This window comes from Zootoca vivipara, chromosome 5 (genome assembly GCF_963506605.1).
Source record: "Zootoca vivipara chromosome 5, rZooViv1.1, whole genome shotgun sequence".
NCBI lineage: Eukaryota > Metazoa > Chordata > Lepidosauria > Squamata > Lacertidae > Zootoca > Zootoca vivipara.
Window position 1 is genome coordinate 69,364,165 of NC_083280.1, and position 26,534 is coordinate 69,390,698.

At 43.4% G+C, this 26,534-nt stretch overlaps 2 protein-coding genes across 4 annotated transcripts in view; one reads left to right on the top strand and one right to left on the bottom strand.

Moving 5' to 3' along the window:
• Positions 1–1,436: 1,436 nt before the first annotated feature.
• Positions 1,437–24,559, bottom strand: ANAPC16 (anaphase promoting complex subunit 16). 3 transcript variants are annotated; one of them, XM_035137638.2, is made up of 5 exons: positions 24,473–24,559; positions 20,602–20,674; positions 15,266–15,423; positions 3,633–3,707; positions 1,437–2,246 (listed from the first exon to the last, which is right to left on the bottom strand). In XM_035137638.2, exons 3-5 carry the CDS (start codon positions 15,405–15,407, stop codon positions 2,131–2,133), a joined length of 333 nt encoding a protein of 110 aa, XP_034993529.1. In that variant the 5' UTR covers positions 15,408–15,423; positions 20,602–20,674; positions 24,473–24,559; the 3' UTR covers positions 1,437–2,130. The 3 variants fall into 3 exon arrangements, with proteins under 3 accessions (XP_034993529.1, XP_034993527.1, XP_034993526.1); XM_035137636.2 differs by lacking the exon at positions 20,602–20,674 and having other exon boundaries at positions 24,473–24,557; XM_035137635.2 differs by lacking the exons at positions 20,602–20,674; positions 24,473–24,559 and adding an exon at positions 24,214–24,325.
• ASCC1 (activating signal cointegrator 1 complex subunit 1) overlaps positions 24,305–26,534 on the top strand; it is a 55,698-nt gene continuing 53,468 nt past the window's right edge. Inside the window, exon 1 of the mRNA XM_035137633.2 lies at positions 24,305–24,424. The gene's annotated coding sequence lies outside the window, so the exon portion shown is untranslated. The remainder of the gene's footprint in view (positions 24,425–26,534) is intronic.

A 26,534-nucleotide genomic window follows, 5' to 3' on the forward strand; every position in this document is an offset into this window, starting at 1 on the left:
GGACAGTTAACAATGGAGAGAGAAATGGGCAGCTTGATCAGTCATGAGATGATGGAAATGATTCACTAGTTGTCAACTTGTTGGCTGTTTGCAATTTAATATCCTTTGTTTATCATTTTTTTATGAATGCAAATGTGGAGCAGCAGTATGCTAGCATGCTACATCAACTCCATAGTATTTGTAATGCAAAATTATGACCCTCACACTATGACAAATTTGAATAATTTGTACAAAAACTAAACATGCAGACTGGAAGTCCAATCCTAATGGCCAGCCTGCAGTTGTAGGTAGCTAAAGGGATGCTCTTCAGCATTTTAAGTTTGGTAAAGGTCATGCCTGTGTGTGTCCTATTGTCTGTCTGTTGTGTTGAGGTCCTGCTTGCAGGCTTCTATGGACATCTGGTCGGCTATCGTGAGAACAAGATGTTGGACTAGATGGGCCTTTGGCCTGCCCCAGCAGCAAGGCTGTTATTCTTTGTCACTGAAGATCTGAAACTTCTCCTCAACCTGAAAGCAACAGGGCATGCATAACCTTTCATAATGCTGGGATGTTACTATAAAAAAGGAGTACAGGACTGTCTTCCAAAGACCTTAGGGACTTCTTCGCTCCTGCAGCTATCCCAGTATCAGAAGGTGCTGCGAGGACCTGGATTCCTTGCAATTCCACGTAAGCCCTGGTACACAGCAACTGTCCATACAGAGCACAAAAGGTGAGAAAGCGCCGTTTGCTGAGCCTCAGCATAATTTACTTAAAAGGAAGCGCCACAGAAATCTAGGTAACTTAGTTTAGGCTGAGAGCTGACAAATTTGATGGACTTGAACTTCTATATACGTTTCAAAACATTCCAACTCTTCATGAGAGCTAAAAACAAAGAAGATAAACTGAAATGTTTTGGTACCCTTTAAGGCTGCATAGAAGCTGCACAGGAGCTGTGTTTTTCTTACCAATCTTATACTGATTATATTAAAGCCACAGCAGACTTGTGATAAAACCTGGTGCAAAATTGCAGCAGCAACTTCTGGGACCAGCGATTTTTGGTTTTGAGCACCCACTGCTTGCGAAGTTGAGGCTGCAGTAGTACAGCAGTTCCTGCCTCCCACATATACACTGCCCGTGTAGGTGGAGAACTGCTAAAATACACAAAAACATTCCTGAATGTAATATATGACTCTGTCCTTAAAATTTGATAGAAATCAGGATACACAAAACCCAACCATAAAATGTCTTCAACAAGCAAATAAGTGCTTTGTGCTATTGTGCTTTGGCAGATACAGCAGGAGAACGCAGCCACTAGTCTCATAATCATCCTTATGAAGTAGATTTTAAAAAAGGTTTAAATATGGACAGCTGCTTTATAGAAGCTTGTGTTGGCACCAGTTGATTCCCGTTTTCCCGACTCCAGAACCCTTGAAAAGAATACAGGAGCAGCCACCATAGCAGTAGAAATAATTTAATTGCCAAGCAGACGGTTCAAGTGAATTGGAACAAAGGAGAAGACAGCCAACGCTGCTTTCAGAGGCTTGCACTGCATTTAACAGCAGTCATCTTCTGCCAATATTTCCACAGTCAGTTAAGAGAGAGAAACAGCTGACAAAACGCAGACTCAGCAAAAACCAAGGAATCTAAATGCAGGAAACAGTTAATGTTCTTCTGCCCTTCAAGTGATCCGATCCTATTGTTTTATCACATCCATCTTCAAAGGGACAGCTTAAGGCCAAAGCCTGTTGCCTTTTGACTCTGCCCTCCAGGAGTTTAACTTGAACAGTAACAAGGGTCCAATTACCCAGCCAACTTTCAGCACACATGCTCCAAGGTCAGCATAAAGGGTTGTAAGTTTAAATAGCCACCCCTTCCCTTTTGAGCAAACAGGTTCTTCTTCAAAAACCGATTGTATCTCCTTAGTTACAGCAGTCACACCCTCATGAAACAAGCTGTTGAGTGAGGCCGCTGGAAAACCGAATAAGTTTTTTCTTTAATAAAACCTTGTGTGTCTGCAGTTTACTGGCTCTGGTAAGAGGCAGTCCAGTTATGGACCGTTTTTTACTACAGTGCAGTCCAAGCAATGGAAAACAGCCAAGTGTTTTAAAAGGGAACCGTGCAAGTGATTTATCTTTCCACATCAACAAACTTTCAACCCGATGAAGGAGTGAACCCCAGCAACTGTTCTATGGGTTTGTACCGCCATTCGTCTGCCTCCAGCTCTTCAACTAAACCAGCAAGTTTTTCCATCCGAGCAACTTGCTGATCTGCAACAGAAAATTTGACTATGGTTAGCAATAAACTTTCAATTAAGCTTTTCAAATGAAACACATTAACAGCCATGAATAGTCTTTTGCGGCAGACAATTCTTTCATTGGTTACAAAAAAGTTCTCTCTCTCTCTCTCCCCCCCCCCACTTCAGCAAGTTGGTTTCAATCTGCAACAAAATTTAAGTTTTGTTTTTATTTATATTTGTATTCTAGATGTACATTCACCTGTGCCTGGAAAAAGCAGGATGAAAGGTAAGTGTGAATAAGCCCCCCTGTCTTTAGTTGTGGGAGACGCAATTCCCCAGGGGGTACAGGAAAACTCTTAATGTCTTCAAAGGGGAAAACCCTTTTACACTACTGAGCTACGGATTACAATTACAATAGCTTTCAATAAACGTAAAGAAAGGTTCTACTCCCAGGAAAAAGACACTGATAGAACTGCTTTTGCACAGTAAACATGAAGATCTGAAAGGGAACCTGACTTCAGAACAGTCATCTAATTTTTAGTCTACTTGGATTATTGCAACTGAAGGATTCTTGTCCAATCTGCTGGGCCACAGAATATGGCTGGAACAGTACATTATCTAGTTTCATACATGAAAAGTTAATCTAACCAGATAACACTTTGAACATTTTCCACAGAACTGCAGTACAAAAAATATATATGTATCTGATAGAGATCTCTTGCATCATGATGGCCCTTCAGAAATACCAACTGATCTCCAATACACCATGTGAGCCAGGAAGGAGGAGAGATCATTTTCAAACCAACTGACCCGTGGGGCAGAGAGTGTTTTTTTAACAGCAGAATTGCATCTCACAAGACTACCTAGTATGAATGCAGCATTCATACTACTCCTCTTATGCATACAACACAGCACTAAGTAATAGAGGTTTCAAAACTTATCTCCAAGAACTAGACTGCATAAATAAATATTGCTTTTGCAATTCTATTATCTGAGATAACATTGTGTCAAAAGGTTCACAAGGGATCAACTAGATTAAGATTTATTTAAAAAAACAACAACAACCCACTTGCAAACAGGGGCCCTTCTAAGTCTACAATTCTATGATTCTATGATTATGGAACTTTTACTATAGATATAGCAGTTCGAAAGCACGTCAAAATGCAAGTAGATAAATAGGAACCGCTACAGCGGGAAGGTAAACGGCGTTTCCGTGTGCTGCTCTGGTTCGCCAGAAGCGGCTTTGTCATGCTGGCCACATGACCTGGAAGCTATACGCTGGCTCCCTCGGCCAATAATGCGAGATGAGCGCGCAACCCCAGAGTTGGTCACGACTGGACCTAATGGTCAGGGGTCCCTTTACCTTTTACTATAGATATATCCATTGACGATTCTTATATAAGTTGAGAGTACTTACCATGTTTCACTTGCTTTAATGTGGATGCAACCTGGTAGCTGAAAACAGATTCACATAGGAATCGCTCTGAGCCATCTGTAAATAGAAGGGGAAGGTAATTTAGTCTATGCAGGTGGTGCTGTGGTCTAAACCACTGAGCCTAGGGCTTGCCGATCAGAAGGTCAGCAGTTCGAATCCCCGCGACAGGGTGAGCTCCTGTTGCTCGGTACCTGCTCCTGGCAATCTAGCAGTTTGAAAGCATGTCCAAGTGCAAGTAGATAAATAGGTATCGCTCCAGCAGGAAGGTAAACGGTGTTTCTGTGCACTGCTCTGGCTCGCCAGAAGCGGATTAGTCATGCTGGCCACGTGACTCGGAAGCTGTCTGCGGACAAATGCCGGCTCCCTCAGCCTATAGAGCGAGATGAGCGCCACAACTCCAGAGTCGTCCGTGACTGGACTTAACGGTCGGGGTCCCTTTACCTTTTTTATGCCTCCCTATGTACATCTAACGGTGCCACTGGAAACAACAACCATTTCTTTTTGGACCAAGGATTCAAGCCAACCTGGCTTTGGACACATGGAGTACTGAGATAGAAAATGGTTTTTGGTTTTGTTATCATTAATAGAAGAAAGGGGGGGGGAGTGACAATTAAACAACCGCCTGCAAGATTTCACAAAAACTGCCTGATAGCATCTCCAGTGAACACTGGGGAAATCTCCTGCCTGAAACGGTGGAAAGCCACTGCCAGGCAATTACACCAGAGATAAGGAATCTATGGCCCTTCAGATGTTGTTGGGCTCTAGATCCCATTAGTGCCAGGCAGCACAGCTGGGTCAGGGATGATGGGAGTTGGAGTCCAGCAGCAACTGGATGACTACTTTCCCCGGACAATACTGAGTGAGATTGACCACAGGTCTAATTCTTTATAGGCCACTTTCCTATGCTACTGTAGCCACGTTAAACAGAGACACTGGAATGCAAAATTTGAATCAGGGTGTGTCGTACAAATCGAGCAAGCCCCTCGCCCTTGTTTTTCTCATAAATGGCCCTGCTAGCTGTTAGGGACAAAAGGCATTCTACAAATATAGTAAATAAATATTGCCTAGAAACTTGGACATTCCATTAACCATCACATAGAGTTGGCTCAGTCAGTACAGCATGAAACTCTTAATCTCAGGGTCATGAGTTCGAGCCCCACATTGGGCAATATTCCTGCATTGCAGGGGGTTGGACTAGATAGCCCTTATGGTCCCTTCCAACTCTAGGATTCTATGATACATCATGGCTAAATAGCTGCTGATGGATCTACCCTCCACAGATTTCCCTTTCCAAGCCATCACTACATCTCAGGGAAACAAATCCTGCAAGTTAAGTTTTTGCATTGTGTGAAGGAGTATGCTTTTGTCTGCCCCAAGTATAATAATGCCAACCATCTCCTTGGGTGACCTAGAGCTATGAGGGGGGAGGCAGGGGCTGCTCTCTGCTTATAGGTTTTGTAAAACTCTTATCACATTTCTGAAAAATGACTAAAGAGTGTTTTGCAGATGCTTCAGCTTTTTATATATATATATCAGGACGATGCTCCCAATACCTTGATAAATTTGGTTGTTTTTTTTCTGCCCATTTCTCAGCCCATATCCTTTCTGAGATGCGGCACAATCAGGATTCCTAATGCAGTCACACCAAACTTAATATGAAGGAATTATGACCTTGGCCAGTCTATTTTCAATCCCCTTCCCAATTATCCCTAGCACATAATTTGCCCCTTTCACCATCACGGCACCCTGTGGTGATGCTCCCAGTTGCAAGGCTACCCATGTGAAGAAAAGAAGACTTAGCGCCTTAAGTGATATCTGGACTGAAAAACAGATCAACCGAAGCACACACCTCCTCCTAACATCTATGGAACTGAAGTGCAGAAAACCTGTTCTTGACTAGCCTGTATTACTATTGTTCTTTCTTTCATCCTTTCTTTTTTCTTTCTTTTAAAAAAAGGCAAATGAACTCCAATTCAATCACCTTAAAATACAAAGAGACAACGACTTTCACCCTTCAAAGAAAACAATTCTTTGGTTTTCTGGAAGTGTCACAAAGACAGTGGGATTTCAGTTATGATTCAATAGCTCTTCAAAGCAGCTACAAGACGGAGCACCATGTCAGTGCCAAAAAGCAACTGTAGGCGATTCTCAACCCTAGGCTTTAAGGAGATGGGGGGGAGCCTATTCTTCCCAGGATTTGCTAATCTCAGGAGACTATAGGTGACTCATCCACAATGGCCAAGCACACCTTGCCTACCTGAGACCAATGTAAAATGTTAGGACAATACATGTTTGAGCATCTCAAGGTGCAATCTTAGCAGTGAATGGAAACAGTGGCAAAAGCAGTCATTTTTTAGCTGGCAACTCATGCTCACATTGTAGAATGTTAATCAATATGAGCACAGGTACTTGTACCATGGCACATCACTCATTGAAAAGAGTGCATTAGCACCTCCCACCTTATGGGAACAATATTTGGAGAGTAGTTAGCACTGGATTCCTCTAACTTGGAATTGCACAAGACCGCCAGCTTCCCTGCTCAGAAAGAAAATTCACTCACCCCAGCCAACAGGGTTAGGAATGGGTTGTCAGTCATACAGAAGAGAAAAGAGGAACCACCATTTTGACTCCCCATGACCATCATGTAGACCTCAGAGATTCTACTATTGTGTTTCAAGGGAGGAAAATGTATTAAACATGCCTTTGATGGTTTGTTTAGGTGGGGGCAGGAGGGGAAATGAGTGCACTCTATATACAGTATAGATTTATGACAGAATGGAGCTAGCAGAGTAAATGGCTATAAAGCAGACCACTAAAAATTATGGTTGGAGAGAAGAAGAAAGATTCCAGCTACCAGAAGTGTGAAGTTTGCTCATAGTTTCCTCAGGAAGAGACTTCTTCCTTGTGGAAAGGGACAGGTGTTTGGGAAGGGGTAGGGCAAGTGAGATTAGGTTTGCCAGAAAGGGGAGGTTCCCCATGCCCATCTTAAACAGTGGTAGCCACAAAGAATCATAGATTAGAGTTGGAAGGCACTGCAAGGGTTGTCTAGTCCAATCCCTGCAATGCAGGAATCTTTTGCCCCACATGAGGCTCGAATTCACAACCCTGAGATTAAGAGTCTCATGCTATTGGTAAGGGTTCCAGATGATGTTGGACGATTTTGGAAATCATTTACTGCACACTGTACACTTTTAGTGTACATTTTGAAATTAACATGCATTTGCAATCTGCACTTACAGGGACTTCGGACGTAAATAAAACAATATAGTATTGTGCTTCGGTTGTGCCCAACTACAGTTCGGAATACTTTGCCCCACCATAGACATTTGTGTTTTCTCCCCTCTTCCTTGGAGGCACCCACAACTAGAACAAAGCAGGGATGTGTGGTACTTTGCCCCAAATAATTTACTGATGGGGGTACAGTTACTGGAAGGGTTTTTGCTTCATACTGGTGACCTGCTCAAATAGGGCAGTCAAGGCTTGGAGGAAATTTACACTTAGACAACACTGGTCAGTGACTGTGTGTGTAGACTGCTTCCAAAGGAGCCACCTCTGAATTCTTGGTTCTTGGTTCATTGCCCTTGCACACCCAGCTCACCCCTGCCTTGCAATTGCGGGATCTGAGAAATAATTTAGGACAGGGATTAATTACCTTAGTCTAACTCATGCCAGGGCTGGTTGTTTTAACTGGAGGAACTTCAGGTCTGTTTTGAATCCTATACATCTCTATTCTGCTGACGATTACCCAAAGAGTTTGCCTTGTAGTTTCATGAATACTTGCAAAGCATGCAAAGGAGTTTCTAAGGCTTAATATTTAACATGCTACCAGCATAGCCCCATCTGATGTGTCTGAATAGGATGTGTCAAGGGATCTGCTTTTCTCAAAGAAGACTACAGGTACAAGCAGAGGGCCTGGGGAAGCAATCAACTGCAGGAGGTACCTGGAGAGGTCCAGGAGGGCCTTGGAATAAAGAGCCTGGTCACAACATCGCATGCACAACAGTTGTCTGGTGGAGGAGAGGGAGGTTGTACTGCTTCTGTGGGGCAGCCCTCCATGATGCTCTGTACCTTGGAGAGGCAGAGCAAAGCTGCACCTCCCACATCTCATTTTGTAGATGTATTTTTGCAGGGTGGTACATCCTTCCCCATTGAGTGATAATTGTAAGTGAAAGTGAAATATCCAAATGATTGTTCTAAGTCTAAGAGATGACATGCTCTCACATACAGCTGACCTCCAGCAGCCAGCCCAAAGGAACTCAGCAACACCATGTTATGGTCGGTGTCTGAGCCAAGATAGATGATGCACTTAAAGCTGCAAAATGCACAGTCCGGCCAAAAGGACAAAAAGCCCTTTGAAGGACAAACATCTTGCTTCTGCCAGGCTGTACTTCTATAACTCATCTGAGGAAAGCTGCACAGGCACTAAAGTTTAATGATGTATTATTAGTCACCTAGGTCATTGCTGAGCACAGTCCAAGCACAGTTAAGCAGCTTTAAGTCTAATTGTTTTTGTGGGACCAGAATGTGCTTAAGTTCCTGCTGGACCAAACCCACTATCTTTTATTTGTTCTGTCATTTCTAATACAGTGGTACCTTGGTTTATGAACTTAATCCGTTCCAGAAGTCCGTTCTTAAACCAAAGTGTTCTTAAACCAAGGCACGCTTTCCTATGCAAGTGTGGCACTCAAAATGGAAGTGCACCCCCGAACGGAGTACATTCAGATTTCAAAAAAAGTTCGCTAACCAGAATGCCTTCTTCCGGTTTCGTGTTCCAAATAGTTTGTGAACTAGGCTGTTCGTAGACCGAGGTACCACTGTATAGGAGAAGTTTAAAGGTGTCAGTTAAGTGCAACTGACAAAGGCAGTACAACTTACTAGGCCAAAAAAAGCATTTTAACTCGTTAAGCCAAGAGAACCACTTGGCTGGAAAAAAAATATCAGTTTTAGTCAATCTTCTAAGATTCCTTTTCTTCTTTGAACATATTACTTCCTGGACACTACAAGCCATTTTGCAATCTATGGCATTTATGTTCGTGCAGAATGATCTGTAATGAAACTCTCTTAAAAGCTAGATTTCTCCAGATAGGAAACAACGTGGAATTTTCCACATAATGTCTAGCAGCCGCAACCAATAATCCTTCAGTCAGCCCTGAATAGAAAATTATACTTTTCAAAGAGGTAAAATTTATTATTTTAAAACTGGAGATATATACTAACTTGAAGGAGATGTGAGACGTTTGATCCAATATGCACCCACCACGGCTCAGAGGTACATTACTGACCAAGGTGGGCAAATTATGTTTATGTGTTGCAGCCTATAAACTTCTGAAGCAGTTTAGAGTCAGGGTCCAAAGAACTGGGTAGCCAGTTATGCTTTTCTAAAGGAGTGCTTTCAGCTTGTGCATCCCAAACAGCAGTTCTCCCAGTGGTTTCCAGAAACAAAGGGGAGTAGGGTGGCCAGGTGAAAAAAGATAACCAGGGCCCGGCATCTTTAATATTTAATACTGCATAGAAGAGAGAATTGCAGCTGGTGTAGCCAAGCTGAAAATGTCCTCCTTTGTGCAATTACTAAAGGTGCAGGAGCCCTGCTCTCTTTTTCCCCTGTCTTCCCTGCTGCAGGTATGAGGAAGGGTATGGGAAGCACAGACATAGTCACTGATAAACAGCAAGTACTTCGCTCATTGGCACTGCTAGCCAATACAATGCATTCTTCATCACAGAATCAGATCCAGGGCCCATCAAGCAGAACGCACAGTAACCAAAGAGATAATTCCAATGCAACTTCCTGCATGGGGTGAATATTATCTCCATAAGTGCATGTTCTCCCGAAACTGGTGAACCTCAAAACAGTGCTATCAGCAGCAAGCCTAGGAATGGGAAAGATGGTGCCTGCAAAAAATCGAACAGTACCTCTGTGGCCAACACCCTCTTTAAACTACTCACTCAACAACTCCTAATGAGCACCTAGCTGCAGCTTCTACCCATTATTTAAAGCTATTTATGCCCCACCCTTCAAAGAAACTTTCCCAGGGCAGCTATAAAAGAGCAAAACAAAAGAGAGAGGCAAAAATTATATACAACAAAAGCAATGAAAATGTATGCAATAAAAGCAACAACAATAAAATTGAAATGAGCAGATGGCTTATTTGGAAGATCTGAAAGGTGTTTTCCTGGTACCAAAATGATACTGTACTAGAGGCCAGGCAAGCTTCCTTAACTATTCCACTGGACCACTGATCAAGGAGGTGGAGCCCCCAAAACTCAGTGCTCTCCTGTCTCTCCCACCCCTAGATAACAACGGTGTGATAATAAACCAAGCAGTGTTGTTGCTATGTGGCGGGGCCAAAATGATCAACCTTTTTTTAAAAAAGGTGATAGAACAGACTGCGGAAACTATTGAGGCATCTCTTTATTAGCAAGGATCTTAGTAAACCATCTCCTAACTATACCTGAGGCTACCCTTCCTCAATCTCAAAATGGTTTTCGACCTTCTAAGGGGGACAGTGGACATAATTTTCACTCCTCAACAGCTTCAAGAAAAATGCAGAGCGCAAAACCAGCCCCTGTATATGGCATTTATTGACCTGACTAAGGCCTTCAACACTAAATCGTAATGTCCTGTGGACTGTACTTCTGAAAATTGGCTGCCCAGATAAATTTGTGAACATCCTTCAGCTCCTCCATGATAATATGACAGCAATAATCACAGGTTACAATGGTTCTCAAAGTGAACCATTCACAGTGGCATCAGGTATTAAACAGGGTTATGTTATCGCCCCAACTCTATTTATTATTTTCATTGCCATGATCCTACACATTGTCAAAGGGAAACTCCTCACCGGGGTAAAAATCATATACTGAACAGATGGAAAGCTCTTTAACCTGAGTTGGCTGAAAGCAAAGAGTACAGTTACTATAACTTCCGTCATAGAGCTTCAAAATGCTGGTGACAATGTGGTGTGTGCACACTGAGAGGGTGACCTCCAAATCATCCTAAATATCTTCACAGAAGCTTATGAAAAGCTTGGCCTATTGCTCAACTTCCAAAAAACCCAAGTGCTGCACCAACGAGCACAAAACAACCCCTCTGCAGCATCACAAATCCAACTCAGTGGTGTAACGTTGGAAAACGTTGTTCACTTCTCCTACCTGAGCAGTTATATTTCCACAAGGGCCAACATTGACACCAAAATCCAGCATCGCCTGAGCTCTGCAAGTGCAACTTTCTCCCAATTGAAGTGCAGAGTGTTTGAGGACTGGGACATTCACAGGGAAACCAAAATGCTTGTTTACAAAGCTATTGTACTACCAACCTTACTGCATGCTTGTGAAACATGGACCATTTATAAACGCCATCTCCCAACTTCTCGAAACATTCCATAAATTTTTTACAAATCACCTGGGAAGACAGGCGAACTAATGCCAGTGTACTGGAAGAAGCAAAGATCACCAGTGTTGAAGCAATGATTCTTCAACACCAACTTTGTTGGACTGGTTATGTTGTGCGGATGACTGATTATTGACTTCCAAAGCAACTACTCTATTCCAAATTTAAAAATGGAAAGTGTAATGCTGATGGCCCACAAAAGAGGTTTAAAGACTCTCGCGGGGCGTCTTCCTTCTGTGTCCATTTCCCTAACAAAATTGGATCTTTTGTGGGCTGCAGGTGGCTATATCTGGATCCCAGGGGATTATAACTTCTGTTTGGGTGCTTGGGGGAGCCCTGGAACTTGCGACTGAAGGTGTCAGTTGCTGTCTCCCTAACCTGTGAACCATGGAGCCCTTCATGTACAAGGAAGGCACTGCAGGCTCTTTCAAGCAGCATGTTTATGCACAGTGGGTGTGGGCATCTACTATGTTCCATGGTATAAGTGTGCTAACACTGCCAGGTTAGATGACTGCAATGTGTTATATGTGGGGCTGCCTCTGAAGATGGTTCAGAAACTTCAGTTGGTGCAGAATTCCGTGCCCAGGTTGCTCGCTAGGGCAACATGCTTTGAGCATATTACTCCGATCCTGGCCCAACTGCGCTGGCTGCCAATTAAGTTTCCAGGCCCAATTCAAAGTGCTGGGTTTGACCTATAAAGCCTTAAATGGCTCAGGACTGCAATACCTCAAGGACTGCCTCCCCCATATAAACTGACCCAAACCCTGTGATTGTTTTGTTTTATTTCATACCACCCATCTGATCATCATCTAAGGTCCTCCTTCGTTTGCCTCCTCCATGAGAGGTCCGGAAGGTGGCAACACAAGAACAGGCCTTTTCTGTGGTGCCTCCCTGTTTGTGAATGTTCTTCTCCAGGGAGGCTTGCCTGGCACCCATCCTTAGGCACCAGGTGAAAGCATCCTTTTGTCCCAGCCCTTTGGCTAATTAAACAATAAATGGGCTTTTAAACTCTGTGTTTAGGTCTGCAAATACGGTAGCTGATTATTTCAACCAAATGCCTGAAGGAGAGGTAGAAAACACTACCGAGAGACAAAAATTGAATCTTTGAGGGGAGGGGAGTGCTGCTAAGATACTCTAATCCATGTGGATGATCACAAGGCTAGAAATGCATATTAAAATTCATGAAAGATGATGCAGAATGCTATGGTTCTTTTGGCATTTCACCAATGCAGCCAATCTTACTGTATGCTCTTTGAAGAATTAAAATTCAGTTTCTGGTCTAGTATCCCCTCAGAAAGGTATATTACAACCTGAGACCCTTGCTTTAGGGCATGATGAGGCTGTGGTAAGAAACCTGTGTGGCCCTCCGAATGCTGTTGGACTCCAACTCCCATCAGCCTCAGCAGGCATGGTCAATGGTCAGGGATGAGGAGAATTGGAGCCCATCAATATCTGGAGGGCCAGAAGCTCCACGTCTTTGCCCAACAGGCTGCCAGACTTGGCAAATGGAAAGAACTGGCCCACCCGAATAAGAAAGCCCTGTAAGCAATTCTAGGCAAGGCTGATTTATCGTTATGCTATCAGAAAAAGATTATTAAATTATCAGAAATCTCTCCTCCAGCCACGATAATCTTTACTGTTGTAGTCATGAGACAAGAAAGGGGGTGGGGGAGGCAATTGCTGTGGAGATATTAAGCGTTCCTAATTGTGGTGGAGCCATACATTCCCCCTCCTCATATGAGCAATTTAGTATAAGTCTCACCAACTATCACCTCCCCACACACTTTCCCAGTACTATTTGCAACAAAGTAGGGGAAGGATAATGGGTGACTTTCAGTGTAGGAAGTGATTTTTTTTTTAACTTCTCTTAAATATATGTGGTGGCCAAGGAGTCTTATTTCTTCTTCCGTGAACAAAAAGCCTCACCAGACATTCTCTCCCAGGCACATGCCCAGTAACACAAAAATACTTCAATATTTTAATTGGTTCTAGGGGCTCATTAAGCTTGAGGACAAGCATTTAATCTTAATTAATCCAACAGTTTGGCATACAGATGCTAATATGTATACATATTAATTAGGGTTGTGACACAATATATAATTAGTGCAACACGGCAAGTATTCATGCAAAGAGATGGCGTGATCTACGGAGTACAATGCTCTTCCCTCCCCACACTGAACTCTGCATATAAAACGCTAATGAAACGCAACTACCTCTCAAGAAAGGAAACAGCAACTATACCCACCCATCCTACCATGTCTTATAAAGGAAGAGTTCCATCCCAACTGTCTGTTTTTTAAAAAAATAAATGCCTACCATTCTTGGATGGAGAAGCTACACTACGTGATGGCAAGTGCTTCCAAAGCTATTTTTTTTGGCGATGAGCAAGTCCCCATGCTTATGCCTTGTGTTGTTTCAATATGTTAGTTTTTAGTCTTGAAATGCCCATGGGGGAAAGATTTATTCTTTCAGCAAAAAGACCTAGGATGAGTGAGTCTGGAAATTGCCGCCAAATGCAAACCTTAAGGACACATCAAATTCAAGTCCCACAGCTGAACAGTGCATCCTATTCCTGCTGTCGGTAAGACTTGTGAGCCACCTGTTATAGGGAAGACAGCTTGTAAAAGCAGACCATGCCATATCCAGATATGGCAAATGGATAAATAAGGATATAATTTGTTCTTGCTATGCATGGGAGTAATTGTACAATTCAGTTCCATTCCTACTCCTAAAACGTAAATGTAAGGAGGATCCATCCTTTCTTGCTGTCATACTGTTAACTGTCCTGAGCTTTTGGGAGAAATGGCAAACTCTATTCTAATAAATATAATCTATACTGAAACTTTACATATACTAGCAATCTATTGCTTTCACGGATTAAGAGTCATACAGGTTAGTATAAATCTACCTAGAATTCAATATCTTGCTCTGGCAGCAGAACCCACGGCAGCTTTATTCTGCCCAGTATGTATTTGCATTGCTAAGTAGTAGCTACTACTGCCTCAGATTTTAATAAACAGGCCATCATCCATCAAGCTTGAGCAATTGTAGTGACAAGCATAGCATGCTGGCCAAGAGATCTAAGCCACTGAAATAAAGCCTGAGTTTCAGTCAAAAGGCATAGTGCCCTTACAAGAGTCTAAATACTACTTGGGACTCTGTAAAGGCGGGGGAATGAAATGCTTTTGCTTCTTCCTGCTTAACTCAAGGTTTAAGCAGGGAGAAGATGGGTAAGTGTAAGCAAGAGGAGGAGAAAAATCCAAGAACTGTCAAGGCAAAATAGGAACATATGGGGAGAGTGCTGATGCACTCCAGTCCTGCTTGTGGGCTTCCTGTAAGTGATTGGCCACTGTAAGAATAGGAAGCTGGACTAAATGGGCCTTTGACCTGATTCAGCCGTGCTCTTATGATGCCCTTAAGCATGTCTGGAGAGCTATTACTGATAGGATTGCCAGATGCTAACCTAAAAACTTTGCTTGTCTGTTTAAGTGCTTGGGGATGCTGCAGCCTCCGACTTTACCCCTTTGGCTTATCTTGCCTGCTGCAGAGCACAACTAGTCCTGTTTGATGCAGAAGGCAGGACAGAAAGAAGGGCCAAGCATTAACTGAGTAGGAGGTGTTGTGGTTGCATGCTCTCCTTTATGAGCCCAGAGGCTCTGAGACAGTCAGTCTCCTGGCTAATACCCGGCAGCTCCTAAGTATCCAAACGGGCTCTATAATTAACTGCAGTGAATCCTGAAACAAGGGTGCAAAACCTACATTGCGGACATTCCAAAACCCAATAGATCAGATCAGCAATGCAACATCAGCAGAGTGGTTGCCTGGAATCAATATAGCATTATACCTTATTGGGCGACTCCATCCAACTATGCAAGTTAAACAAATGCAAAGGGATAACAAAAGTAGCAAAAGCTCCACTAGAATGCACACTGCACAGGGCAATCCTGAGCAGGTTTACTCAGAAGTAAAGTCCCCCCAGGTTCATTGGGGCTCACTCCCTGGAAAGCAGTGTAAGTTGAGAGCCCATATGCCACACACAAAACTGTTTTACCACTACTACCTCCTGGCCTTAACCACTCTCGCCCGCACCAACAGAAAACCACTTTACGGCAAAGACCGATGGAAACCCCTGCTGCACAGGAACAAGGGTGAAATGTTTAGCAGTGATGTTTAGCAGTGCCCGTTTTACTGCCTTGACGCAAAAGGAGAAGATATGCAGAGCAGTTACCTTCTAACATTTCGCCAGCTCCTTTGGGGTACGTAAAGAGAGCTTTTCTTGGTGTGGCAAGGTCCGAGACGCTGAACCCAGACCCAGTTACGGAACTTCCACTAACTCCACCGGCTGAAGAGGAAGAAGAAGAGGCAGCCATTTTGCTCAGTCTGAACCTAAAGGCAAGAGAAAAGACGACATGAAAACCAAGTTCTTCAAGTTTATGTACCATCTTGATTGCTTTCTTCTTGTGCTGCTGTTTGCATTATGTGAGGCTATCAGTGGAGGGAGTGTAGCAGCACACTGTTGAGTTAACTGGGGAAAAACAGCATTTTGTTCATACATAGATAATTGGGGAATATATTCAAATTAATGGGGGACATGGCTTGAGGTAATGTTGTTTGTTTTAGCAAGGGAAGTGTGTAACTCAAATGGCCAGTCTAGTACCAGGTTCTGGTCAAAAGGTTAAGCCCTGCTTCCCAGGCTGGAAAGGAAGGTCAACGTATTTATTCCAGACCCATGTCTCAAATTAAATTGCAAACCTGCTTCCAAGCAAACCCACAAAATCTAGGTGCCTGTGATTATGAGAGCAGTGCCAGAAAAACAAATTTCAGAGACTGCCATTCCAACCTAAAACAAATCTTCTTAAACATATCGTGTGTACATGCACACGAAAGCTTATACCCAGAACAAACATATCGTGTGTACATGCACACGAAAGCTTATACCCAGAACAAACTTAGTTGGTCTCTAGGGTGCTACTGGACTATTTTTTAATTTTTTATTTCTTCTTAAACACAGTAATCTCTATCATTATTGATGGGGCCTGCTTCTAAGTCTGTGTATTTAGGATTGCAAGCGTAGAAAACAGATCACACAATCACAATATAGCTGTGTGCCTTTGAGCTAGAATTGGCAACTTTTTAATTCCCCCACCAGACCATACTATCAAAACATATCAAGATTCAAAGGGAGCGCAGTGTAAATCCGCCCCCCACAATTTAGGTAGTTTACATAACTCAATAGATCAAAGCTGGAGGCTGTGCTACACATCTTCTGTGACCCAGCACGAAGTCTGAGCTAAGACTGCAGTATGATTTGAATTCACCTGCTGAAAGCTTAATTTATACTAATTACACTCAACATAGCTAATGCCGATTGTTAACTATAAAGGATAACAGAGAGGCATGGCAGCTTACATATCAGCTGCATCAATCCACACAATTTCAGACACCACAGAGACCTTTGTACCAGGAAAGGTTTTAACCAAAGTTATGTCCCTGATAGCCAGATTCCATGTAGCTTAGGTAGTGATGCAAATTCCTTCCAATCTGATGGGACACCATGCCGAAAGAAAGGATTATTCTCCGCAATGCAGGCTGTGGCCTAACATTCCAAGGATGAGACTCTGAGAACAGGTTAAAGCACCATTCATTCAAAGAAATAGTAGTTTTATTGAAGTGCTGCAGGGCTTTAAAACCCAGATAGTTCTCATCAAGTCAGGTATTCAGAGCAAAACATGATTGCATGTTCCACACCACCCACCTCCACCCAGCAACATACTGTGGCTCCAGGGAGAAGTGCAACTGCTGGACCTCTCGATAGAAGATGTGGGCAAGCCTGTCATCAAAGAAAATGGTGGACATGCTGCAGTGTGACACTATGTACACTTAACTAAAGGCTGGCAAGGAGAAAAGGGCTCAATTATATGTGGTGTGTGTGTGTGTGTGTGTGTGTGTGTGTAAATGGGATTGCTGCAGAATTTTGAAAATCAAATAGATTTGTCTTACAAACACTGTCAATTAGAAATATATCCAGCTGGGCATTCTGCTTTTCTTTTTCTAAAAAAGAGAGAGTCTACAGAAATCAAACAGCTTAACCTTGGGACCCAGGTTCCTTTACACCCATTAGGAATTAAGAGGTAGAAGATGAATACTGTATATAAAACTTGAGTCTGTGTCTCCAGGACAAACAAAAAAAGCTACAGATGCTCTTGTTCTCAGGAATGCATAAGAACCGTATTTGGACCACAAGCAGCCACAGCACCATCCACAACTTTCAAGTTTTGACTCTTCTTCACCTTTTGCCACAATACCTACTGCTCCATTTGCTCGCAACCTGCTTGCTCTTAGAAACAAAATGCAATACAGTACAAACCTTCACCACTGGGTGGCAGCCAGAATGCAGAAACCCAAACTTTGGAGTTCTGCAGCACCTCAAAGGCCAAGGTCAATTTTATACATTTCATTATATTATTTGCATTTATTTATTTAATAAAATGCATAAACTGCTTGAATGCAGGAAAAAACCTCAAAGCAGTTTACAAAGCCCAGAGAAACTTCCATGAATCTCCCAGGGGTCCAGGACGCATTGATTTACATGCTCTTAACTTCACTGTTAGCAGATTAGGTGCTCCTAGACAGGAACTTGGTATTGTGATCAAGAACAGATTGAAATCATTATAAAAGGTCACAAATAATGAGCTTTAACGTGCAAAACACACCTGGGTCAAGTGCTCACAGCTTTTCCAGCTGCCGCTTGGGTGTGTTTTGAGGGAAAAAGCTGTGCATTATATAGGTGGGTGCCTTTTTTTAGAGATGCCATGCACATTTATTTTGCATTCCAGATACCAGTTCTCAGGTGCAGAAAGTAACAAAAGAACTGGCCCTAAGATGCCACAGGATTCTTTTCACTATCAGAGGCTAACAAAGATGGGTAATGTTCTGAATTGGTTACCAAACGCCTTGTGGAATCAGATAGCAGGAAGAGGAACTGGATATGACAAGTTAAATGTCATGCAGTGGACTTCTCCCACTGCTTCTTTCCTTTTGGGTCACCCACCTATTCAAGGACAGAAGCAATGATAAGGACACCATCTCACTTCCAGAATGAATGTTATTAGAATATGCAAAAGAAAAACCAGAAAAGAGCCATTTTTACTTATAATGGAGAAAGCCTAGTCAACACAAACTCTTCATACAGCCTAGAAATACAGTAAGTGTAAAACCCAATCTAAGCATTGCTCATGAATAAATGAAACATTTTTTTCAGACCCCCTCTCCCTAACAAAAACACTATTCGATCTACAATGCCACCTCCTCACATTTCCTGTATTAACATGGGCTGGAGAGGTCTTAAAGCTATTTCAATTACCCTCCCCAGTTGAAGTTCTTTATGTTACAGTATATGGGACCCAGGCGCTGTGGGCTAAACCACTGAGCCTAGGGCTTGCTGATCAGAAGGTCGGCAGTTCGAATCCCTGTGACGGGGTGAGCTCCCGTTGCTTGGTCCCAGCTCCTGCCAACCTAGCAGTTCGAAAGCACATCAAAATGCAAGTAGATAAATAGGAACCACTATAGCGGGAAGGTAAACGGCGTTTCCATGTGCTGCTCTGGTTTGCCAGAAGCGGCTTTGTCATGCTGGCCACATGACCTGGAAGCTATACGCCGGCTCCCTCGGCCAATAATGCGAGATGAGCACGCAACCCCAGAGTCGGTCACGACTGGACCTAATGGTCAGGGGTCCCTTTACCTTTTTATGTTACAGTATATAAAATCTTTTAAAAGTAAGATACAAAACCTTTAGGTTGTTTTGTGGAGCTGGCTATCTTACAGTATTAACTACTCCCACAACCTAAAGAAAATGCTCTTTTAAGCTGTTAATGTAGATAATTTAAAAAAACATAGCCCTACAACACACACAAGACAGTTAAAGCAATTGCTGTCTGTTTAGTCACTGAATACCTACTGTTTTTATTATCCATTCCAGATCTACCACAATTATGTACAGCATCTTCCTTCCTCTTTTATGAGCCATGCAGCCCATTTCACATTTGTAAATCGCCATACTCCAATGACTACCTGATCAATGGCTCAGCATAGTACCGAAGCATTTGCTGGAGGAAATACATCTTCCAAAAGCTGGCCACAGTGGGAGCAGTAAATTAATCCAATCAAGGATGGCTTTTTGTGAGCTTGTATTTTCCTTGTGTTGTCCTAGCTAGTATAAGCCAACAAAGCTATCAATTCTGAGGTACACAGGAGTCACTGGATGGCCTTTAAAGCCAGACAGGGCTATTATAGCCTTCTTTTTAAAAGACTTCAGTTTCTCCTCTGGAACAGGATAGAAAATATTGGGAAAACTGGTTCACTGATTTTGAAATAAACAAAGGAAAGGAATCTAGTAAAACTAGAATCTCTCTAAGTAGTAAGCATGAAGATTCAAGTAGCTGTCCTTTGGACTGTAAATGTATGCTCTCTCTCTCTGAAAGGTCCTGGGCATTTCAAGTATTCCTCTGCTGCTATGCAAACCCATCAACATACCCCAAACCTCTTTCTATCCCATATGCTGACAGACACAGGTTAATAACTTAAAATGTGCATGCATCAATGATGTTCCGGTTAGAATCACAGCTAGTGAAGATTCATAAAATACACTTTTGGGGGTCTTTATGAAAGCAAGTTCAAAAAGAATAGTGATGCACTGTAGTGTTAGTCTGTTGTGAAAAAGAAAAAGAAAAACCACACACCTCAAGGTGTTTTGCAACACCCTAAAGACTAATGAATGTATTGTGACACAAACCATGCAAACCTATGCACATCTGCTAGAAGGAAATTCCCATTAAAATCAGCAGGACTTACTTCCAATTAATGATGCACAGAATTGTACTGTTAATCTCCTTACCTCTGTAAGGCAACAAGTGGTTTCATGCAATTTGTAGTCAGAGAAATCCCACAAAATACAAGAGGCTATGTAATATAATACAGTGGTACCTCGGTTTATGAACACAATTGGTTCCGGAAGTCTGTTCATAAACTGAAGCGTTCATAAACTGAAGCGAACTTTCCCATTGAAAGTAATGGAAAGTGAATTAATCCGTTCCAGACGGTCCGCAGAGTAAGCGTTCATAAACTGAAGCAAACTTTCCCATTGAAAGTAATGGAAAGTGGATTAATCCGTTCCAGACGGGTCCGCGGAGTACTTAAACTGAAGCGTTCATAAACTGAAGCATGGGTGTAATTGGTTCCGGAAGTCTGTTCATAAACTGAAGCAAACTTTCCCATTGAAAGTAATGGAAAATGAATTAATCCGTTCCAGATGGGTCCGCAGTGTTCATAAACCGAAAATTCATAAACCGAGGTGTTCATAAACCGAGGTTCCACTGTAATGTAATGAAGCCATGCACAGCAAGTCCTGAACTTGGGGTGGAAACTCAGTTCATGGGCGCCACTGCCACACTCTGAGCAAACGAAGGAACTGCAGGGAAACCAACCAGGAAGCTACAAGTGCATCCAAGTGAATCATGCGGCACTTCGCAACCTATAAAAATGCCCCAGTCAGACTTGCTGTCTCACCTAAGCCACTGGAAGGCTCTTGCTGCTGCTCTCTGCCCTTCAAGTAAACATGGTCAGAAGGAAATCAAATAATCTACAGGAGAGAGACATTAGAACGGGAAGAAATGGAAAAGAATCAATAGGTTAAAAATAGATGTGACATTATGCATGCCTTTAGCCTTGTGTGGGGGTGTATGGGGTATTAGGGGAGGAGCAGCACCTCTGGTGGGGGACACACTGTGCTCCTGCTGGGGCAGTATGTCCTTCTTTGGTCCCCACCTTGCACTCAGCTCTCATCTGTGGCTCCTAGAAGCTGTCAGCATGCGACAGCGGCCACACCCCCATCTAGCTCTTCCTCACATTGACTATTTTTTAAAAAACCAACCAGACATGTAAGGGCTAAAAACATGAAAAATGTCACATCTAGTTTGGCCCTTTGAGTGATATCTCATTGCTTATATGAGATATGAAATAAATGGCTGTAATATGAGGCATTTCCCAGAAACAGAACCAACATCGGAATAGTTGGAGGGGTGTGTCCCTACAAATATCTTGCTAAAGTTCTCAGACTACCAGCTACCTTCATACTGTACCTCTTCAGTCTTTGAGCAAACCTCCTCATAGTCTCAACCGGGGCTTCAGTGTCCACCAGAGATAGCATAACATGTCTGAAGCTAGTAGGGCCGGCCATCAGTGTTTCCCCATATCACTGAGCCAGGCATAGATATACAGGCACCTTTGTGGGGTCACAATTGGGAGAGGACCACTCATCATGCTACGTAGTTGTAGGCCAGTGAGCAAGGCCTATTACTAGGTTGATTCATTCCACTGTGTAGTAACTACTTTCTGTTAGTGGATGTAGATAGCAAATAGTCTCACAAATTTTGAGCTAGGTGTCAGCAGGTTTAAAGAACAGATTTAAAGACACAAACCTAACCAATTTTTGCATCCTATTGTTAAAAATAGGACAGATCGTGAAGCTGAGGCTCCAATACTTTGGCCATCTCATGAGAAGAGAAGACTCCCTGGAAAAGACCCTGATGTTGGGAAAGATTGAGGGCACTAGGAGAAGGGGACGACAGAGGACGAGATGGTTGGACAGTGTTCTCGAAGCTACGAACATGAGTTTGACCAAACTGTGGGAGGCAGTGGAAGACAGGAGTGCCTGGCGTGCTATGGTCCATGGGGTCACGAAGAGTCGGACATGACTAAACGACTAAACAACAACAATTGTTAAAAAAGAGATTGCTTCTCCTGCCCCAGCCCCACAAAACACACTTTCCCCTTACTTTGCGGCCAAGGGCTCAAAACCACTGGAAGAGATCAACAATGGCTTGGCTTGCATGTTATCAAACTATGGCCTAGTGGGACCCCACAGGTATGTGGGCTCAGGGAGAGGACCCCACAGCCACTCTGCTCATCTTTGGTCTTTGGTTACAGCTTGTGGTTCATGAAAAGAGAGCTTAAACATGAGCCACAGTCTGGATGTGAGCAAAATGGCTTTCCAAGAGCCCATAAACCTGTTTCCTCTAAGCCATAGTTTGGCACAAAATGATGTGCAAATCAGGTCAGTTTAATGAAATAATGAGGGAGGGTACCATCTAAAAGAGGCAAGGAGGGTGCAAGATACAGAATGAAATCTGTATCTTTAAATTGTGTCCTGACATGGAACTGCAGGACATTTTGCAGAGAACTTTTAACTCAACGTTAGTGGCTACCGTGGGGGAAAGAAGTTTTCAGAAAGTGAAACAAAAATCACTTTAGCTCTGTTTAGGTGTCCAGCTGTACAAAATAGGTAGACATCACTAGGCCATCCCCAACACACCTGCATGCACCAGCCCCCCACTCTCCACTCCCAACCATGCTACATTCAGCACAAAAGTCTGAAGGGAGTTCCTAAGCATATTCAACTTAACATACGTAAAAACCTCTCCACAATCAGGAATTCTGATAACACAGGTTTTTGTTTCAAACACAGGTTATGACCACAAGGAGGATGCATTCAACTCAACATGCATACAGTGGCAGGGGTGGGTGCTAATGCAGACGGGTGGATGGGTTGAGTTTGCACCCCCAGGCATTCAGCTGAATAGAACTTTTCTGAACACAATTTCCTTGTCACCTGATTACACGCATGGGTGTTGCTAAGGGGGGGGGGAGCAGCTGCCCCCCTGAAATCAAGTAAATCAATAAAAATACTTAACTAACTGAGGTTCTGCCCTCTAATATAAAGCCTGCCCCCCAACATAAATCCTGGGCTGGCTATGTCCATGACATGTGCCATATTGAGACCACAAGGTCAGCAAGTGGAAGAGGTGCTGTACTATTGGAATAACCCAACCAACTGAATTCTTGTGCCTTCAGGAATGACTTCCATTGAAACTCATTGGGGAATTCATCTTTTTAAAAGCGCTCTACATTTTTTAGTACTATCTTGAGGGTTTTCTTCTCAACCATGCACTGACACACTTGTACTGAAACAGTTTCCAGGTGCCCACGTAGACATGATAAGCTACCAAAAGACAGTCATGTGGCTACCTTTAGGCTGCAGTGGTATCTCTGCTGGTTTGCAAGAAAAAAGCCACCCACTTGCACAAGCACTTATTACATATGGACAAACAGTGGTTCACTTCTTGACATGACAGATACAAGCACAGACATTGTTTTAGCTAGTTTGCTAATTGAACTATGTTATGTATAGAATGTGACCTTCTCAGAACTACTGCAAGAATAAATCAATATCTATGTACATCCTTTGGTTTGCCTGGCTGACTGATCACAGCCCCAGTGAATTCTTTTTACTCTCAGTTGGGCTAGCTTCCCAGTTGCCTTGTCGCTGTTGTTTGCGATTATAATCACCTCTTATCATGAGGGCAATAAAGCAGGATAGACATTTTATTTACTATATTCTGGGTCACTGCAAGTGTCAACTGTAAGCCACTAATATATTTTCTATTTGAATACAAAATGCTGGAAGGTGAGGAGAGGGAGGTGATGGAACCACGGCCAGCTATGTAACAAGTGTTTCTGCTAAGCTTTAAGCCAGGGGTCAGCAAAGATTTTCAACAGGGGGCCGGTCCACTTTCCCTCAGACCTTGTGGGGGGGGGGCAGACTATATTTTGAAAAATATATATGAGTGAATTCCTATGCCCCACAAATAACCCAGAGATGCATTTTAAATAAATGAACACATTCTACTCATGTAAAAACATGCTGATTCCCGGACCGTCTGCAGGCCGGATTTAGAAGGTGATTTGGCCGTATCCGGCCCCCGGGCCTTAGTTTGGGGACCCCTGCTTTAAGCAGCCTTTTCCCCTTTATTTTCCAAAAATCTACAAACTTGGTCCAGTGCATTGACTTCAAGAAGTAAAATTAGCCCAGCTTTTTATACACTCCTGTAAAACGTCTGCTGCCCCGCAGATCTGGCAACCAAACATTTCCCCTCTTAATTCGAGCAGCAGGATCCTATGCCTGCCTACTCAGAAGGGAACCCTCGCTATGTTCAATTTAAGTGCGACGCGACTAAGGCCCACTAAGCTCGGAGGACCGTTTCCCCAAGTAAATTTTCCCCATGCACGGAAAACAGGGGTGGCAACATGTCCAGAAAGCAATGTGGGAACCGCGGAACTCACCGCGGCATTACATCTCTCCGACTTGACTTTCAAATGCCCAGTGCGCTTGCGCCGTGGCGGGCAACTGAATCGAAAGACGCATGCGCGCAGCCACGCCGCCAATGGGAGGTAGATACTAGGCCGAACAACGGCGGCTTTTAGTTACTCGCCCGTTGGTCTTCCGGTGACCAGCCGCGGCCGCTTTAGTGGGCCTCACGGCACGCCCCCCCCGGTAAGTAACACGGCAGAATCTCCCCTCCTTTACTTATCTCGACCTTACCTCGCTTCCTCTCAGCCGCTTTCAACCTCACTTACGAGAGTCCTACCGGGATAACGTCAGCGAGCAAGACGTGCGCGCGCCTGGGAGACTTGCGGGCACGAGCACGCCCTGAACACGTCGCTTGCGAAGGCGGGGGCCTCTTCCTCCTCCCTCTGGCCATTGGGTGCCATGGCAACGGGAAGAGGACCAGGGAGAGCGCTGAAGCCTCGAAGGCAGGCCGCAGCCTCCCAGAAGTTTATGAAATGAAATTAAAAGGGGGGGGGGGAATTACGGAAATATTATTTGAATCCAATCTTTAAAAAAAGAAAGAAAAAAGTTCGTTGTTTCGCATTGAGATGCAGGTTAAAAAAACAAACAAACTAGTATTAGAGGCATTAACCCATTTCAGCATCTGCCACTTGACTTCCACCTTTTGGACACTTTTGCCCAAGAGGCTGAAACTCAACCAGTAAAGCCTCCCGCTTTGTTAGGATTCCTTGTTGGGGGAACGCTCAACCAGTTGCATGTGGGGCTGTCATGTCACAGCAAGAGCTCTGCAAGAAAAAAAAGGCAACACTGCCTAGCAAAAATGATAACGTTTTCCGACCTACAACGCCCCGCTAAATACGGGGGATGGATCATGTGGCCAGATTTTGATTCTTGGTACTGCTACCATTGTGAATTTATGTATATATGGGTTTATAATTGTATTTGATTTATATCAATGTTCCTTGCACCTATATCACATGGTGGTGGGTGCCGTTAAAATATTTTAAACAAGTCTCTCCAAGACATTTGCACATGGTATGACAGAATGGTGGCAAATTGCACCGTCATTGACTCAGCAGAGAAGTGAGGAACGCAAGATCAGGAAACACTGTCCAGTTGATTTGTTTAGAACAGTGGTTCCCAACCTTTTTTTGACCATGCCCCACCTAAGCATCTCTAAAATCCTGATGCCCCCCTGTGACATATTATTATTATTATTATTATTATTATTATTATTATTATTATTATTGAAAACGTGACCTGTTCACATGGAGGAAGTCTAAAAAGCCATTCACTGTTAATAACTCATTCTTGAATTGCCCCCCTGTGGGGCGTATGCCCACGTTGGGAACCACGGGTTTAGAAGATCTTTGTCCCACATTTTAATCAAGGCTGCTTGGAATAGATGCTAATAATATGCACACAAACATGCCTTAGCCCCCTGAACCTCTGCAAACCCTTAAGTTTAAACAAGCCCTGGGAAGTACAGGAACTATTAGGAGTGACAGTAAGTTACAGTATGCTGTTGCTTTTTGCGTGGCAGCTCTGCTCCTTTCCCTCTGTGTGGACAGGGCATCCTGAGCGCAGTGCAAGTTTTTGCATCTCAGCCATGAGAAGGACCACAAAAGATCTGTGCCGGGTTATGTATAAGAGCACAAACTTTGTATGTGATTGAATGAACATACCTGAAATCAACATACACAAGTAAATGGAGCACCCATAATGGATGTACCCTAACAAAAAAGCACGAATGTGAAACCTGTGGTCCTCCAAATGTTGTTGGAGTTCTAAATCCCATCAACCCCAGCCAGCATGGCCAGTGGTCAGGCATAATGGGAGTTGTAGTCTAACAACATCTGGAGGTTCTTTCCCTGTCAAAATGGATGGGACAGAGAACATCTTAGCATAAGCCTTTGTGTAACTTGCCCTTTCCCCTGTGTGGAGAACCAGCTCATATATATAGTGTAAGACTTCTTTCTCTCCATAAATTTACTATCCCTGTGGTACAACATTCTGTTTACAGCACAGTGGCCAGTGAAATGTTTGTGGAATCTTAAAAGTAGAGTATGCCCCTGGTTTTTTTTCCCCCAGCGCATAGTATTTTCAAGTTTGCCTTGCCTTGTTGACGCAGCTGGCGCTGTGGTCTAAACCACAGAGCCTAGGGCTTGCCGATCAGAAGGTCGGTGGTTCGAATCCCTGCAACGGGGTGAGCTCCCGTTGCTTGGTCCCTGCTCCTGCTAACCTAGCAGTTTGAAAGCACACCATAGTGCAAGTAGACAAATAGGTACCACTGCGGAGGGAAGGTAAACGGCGT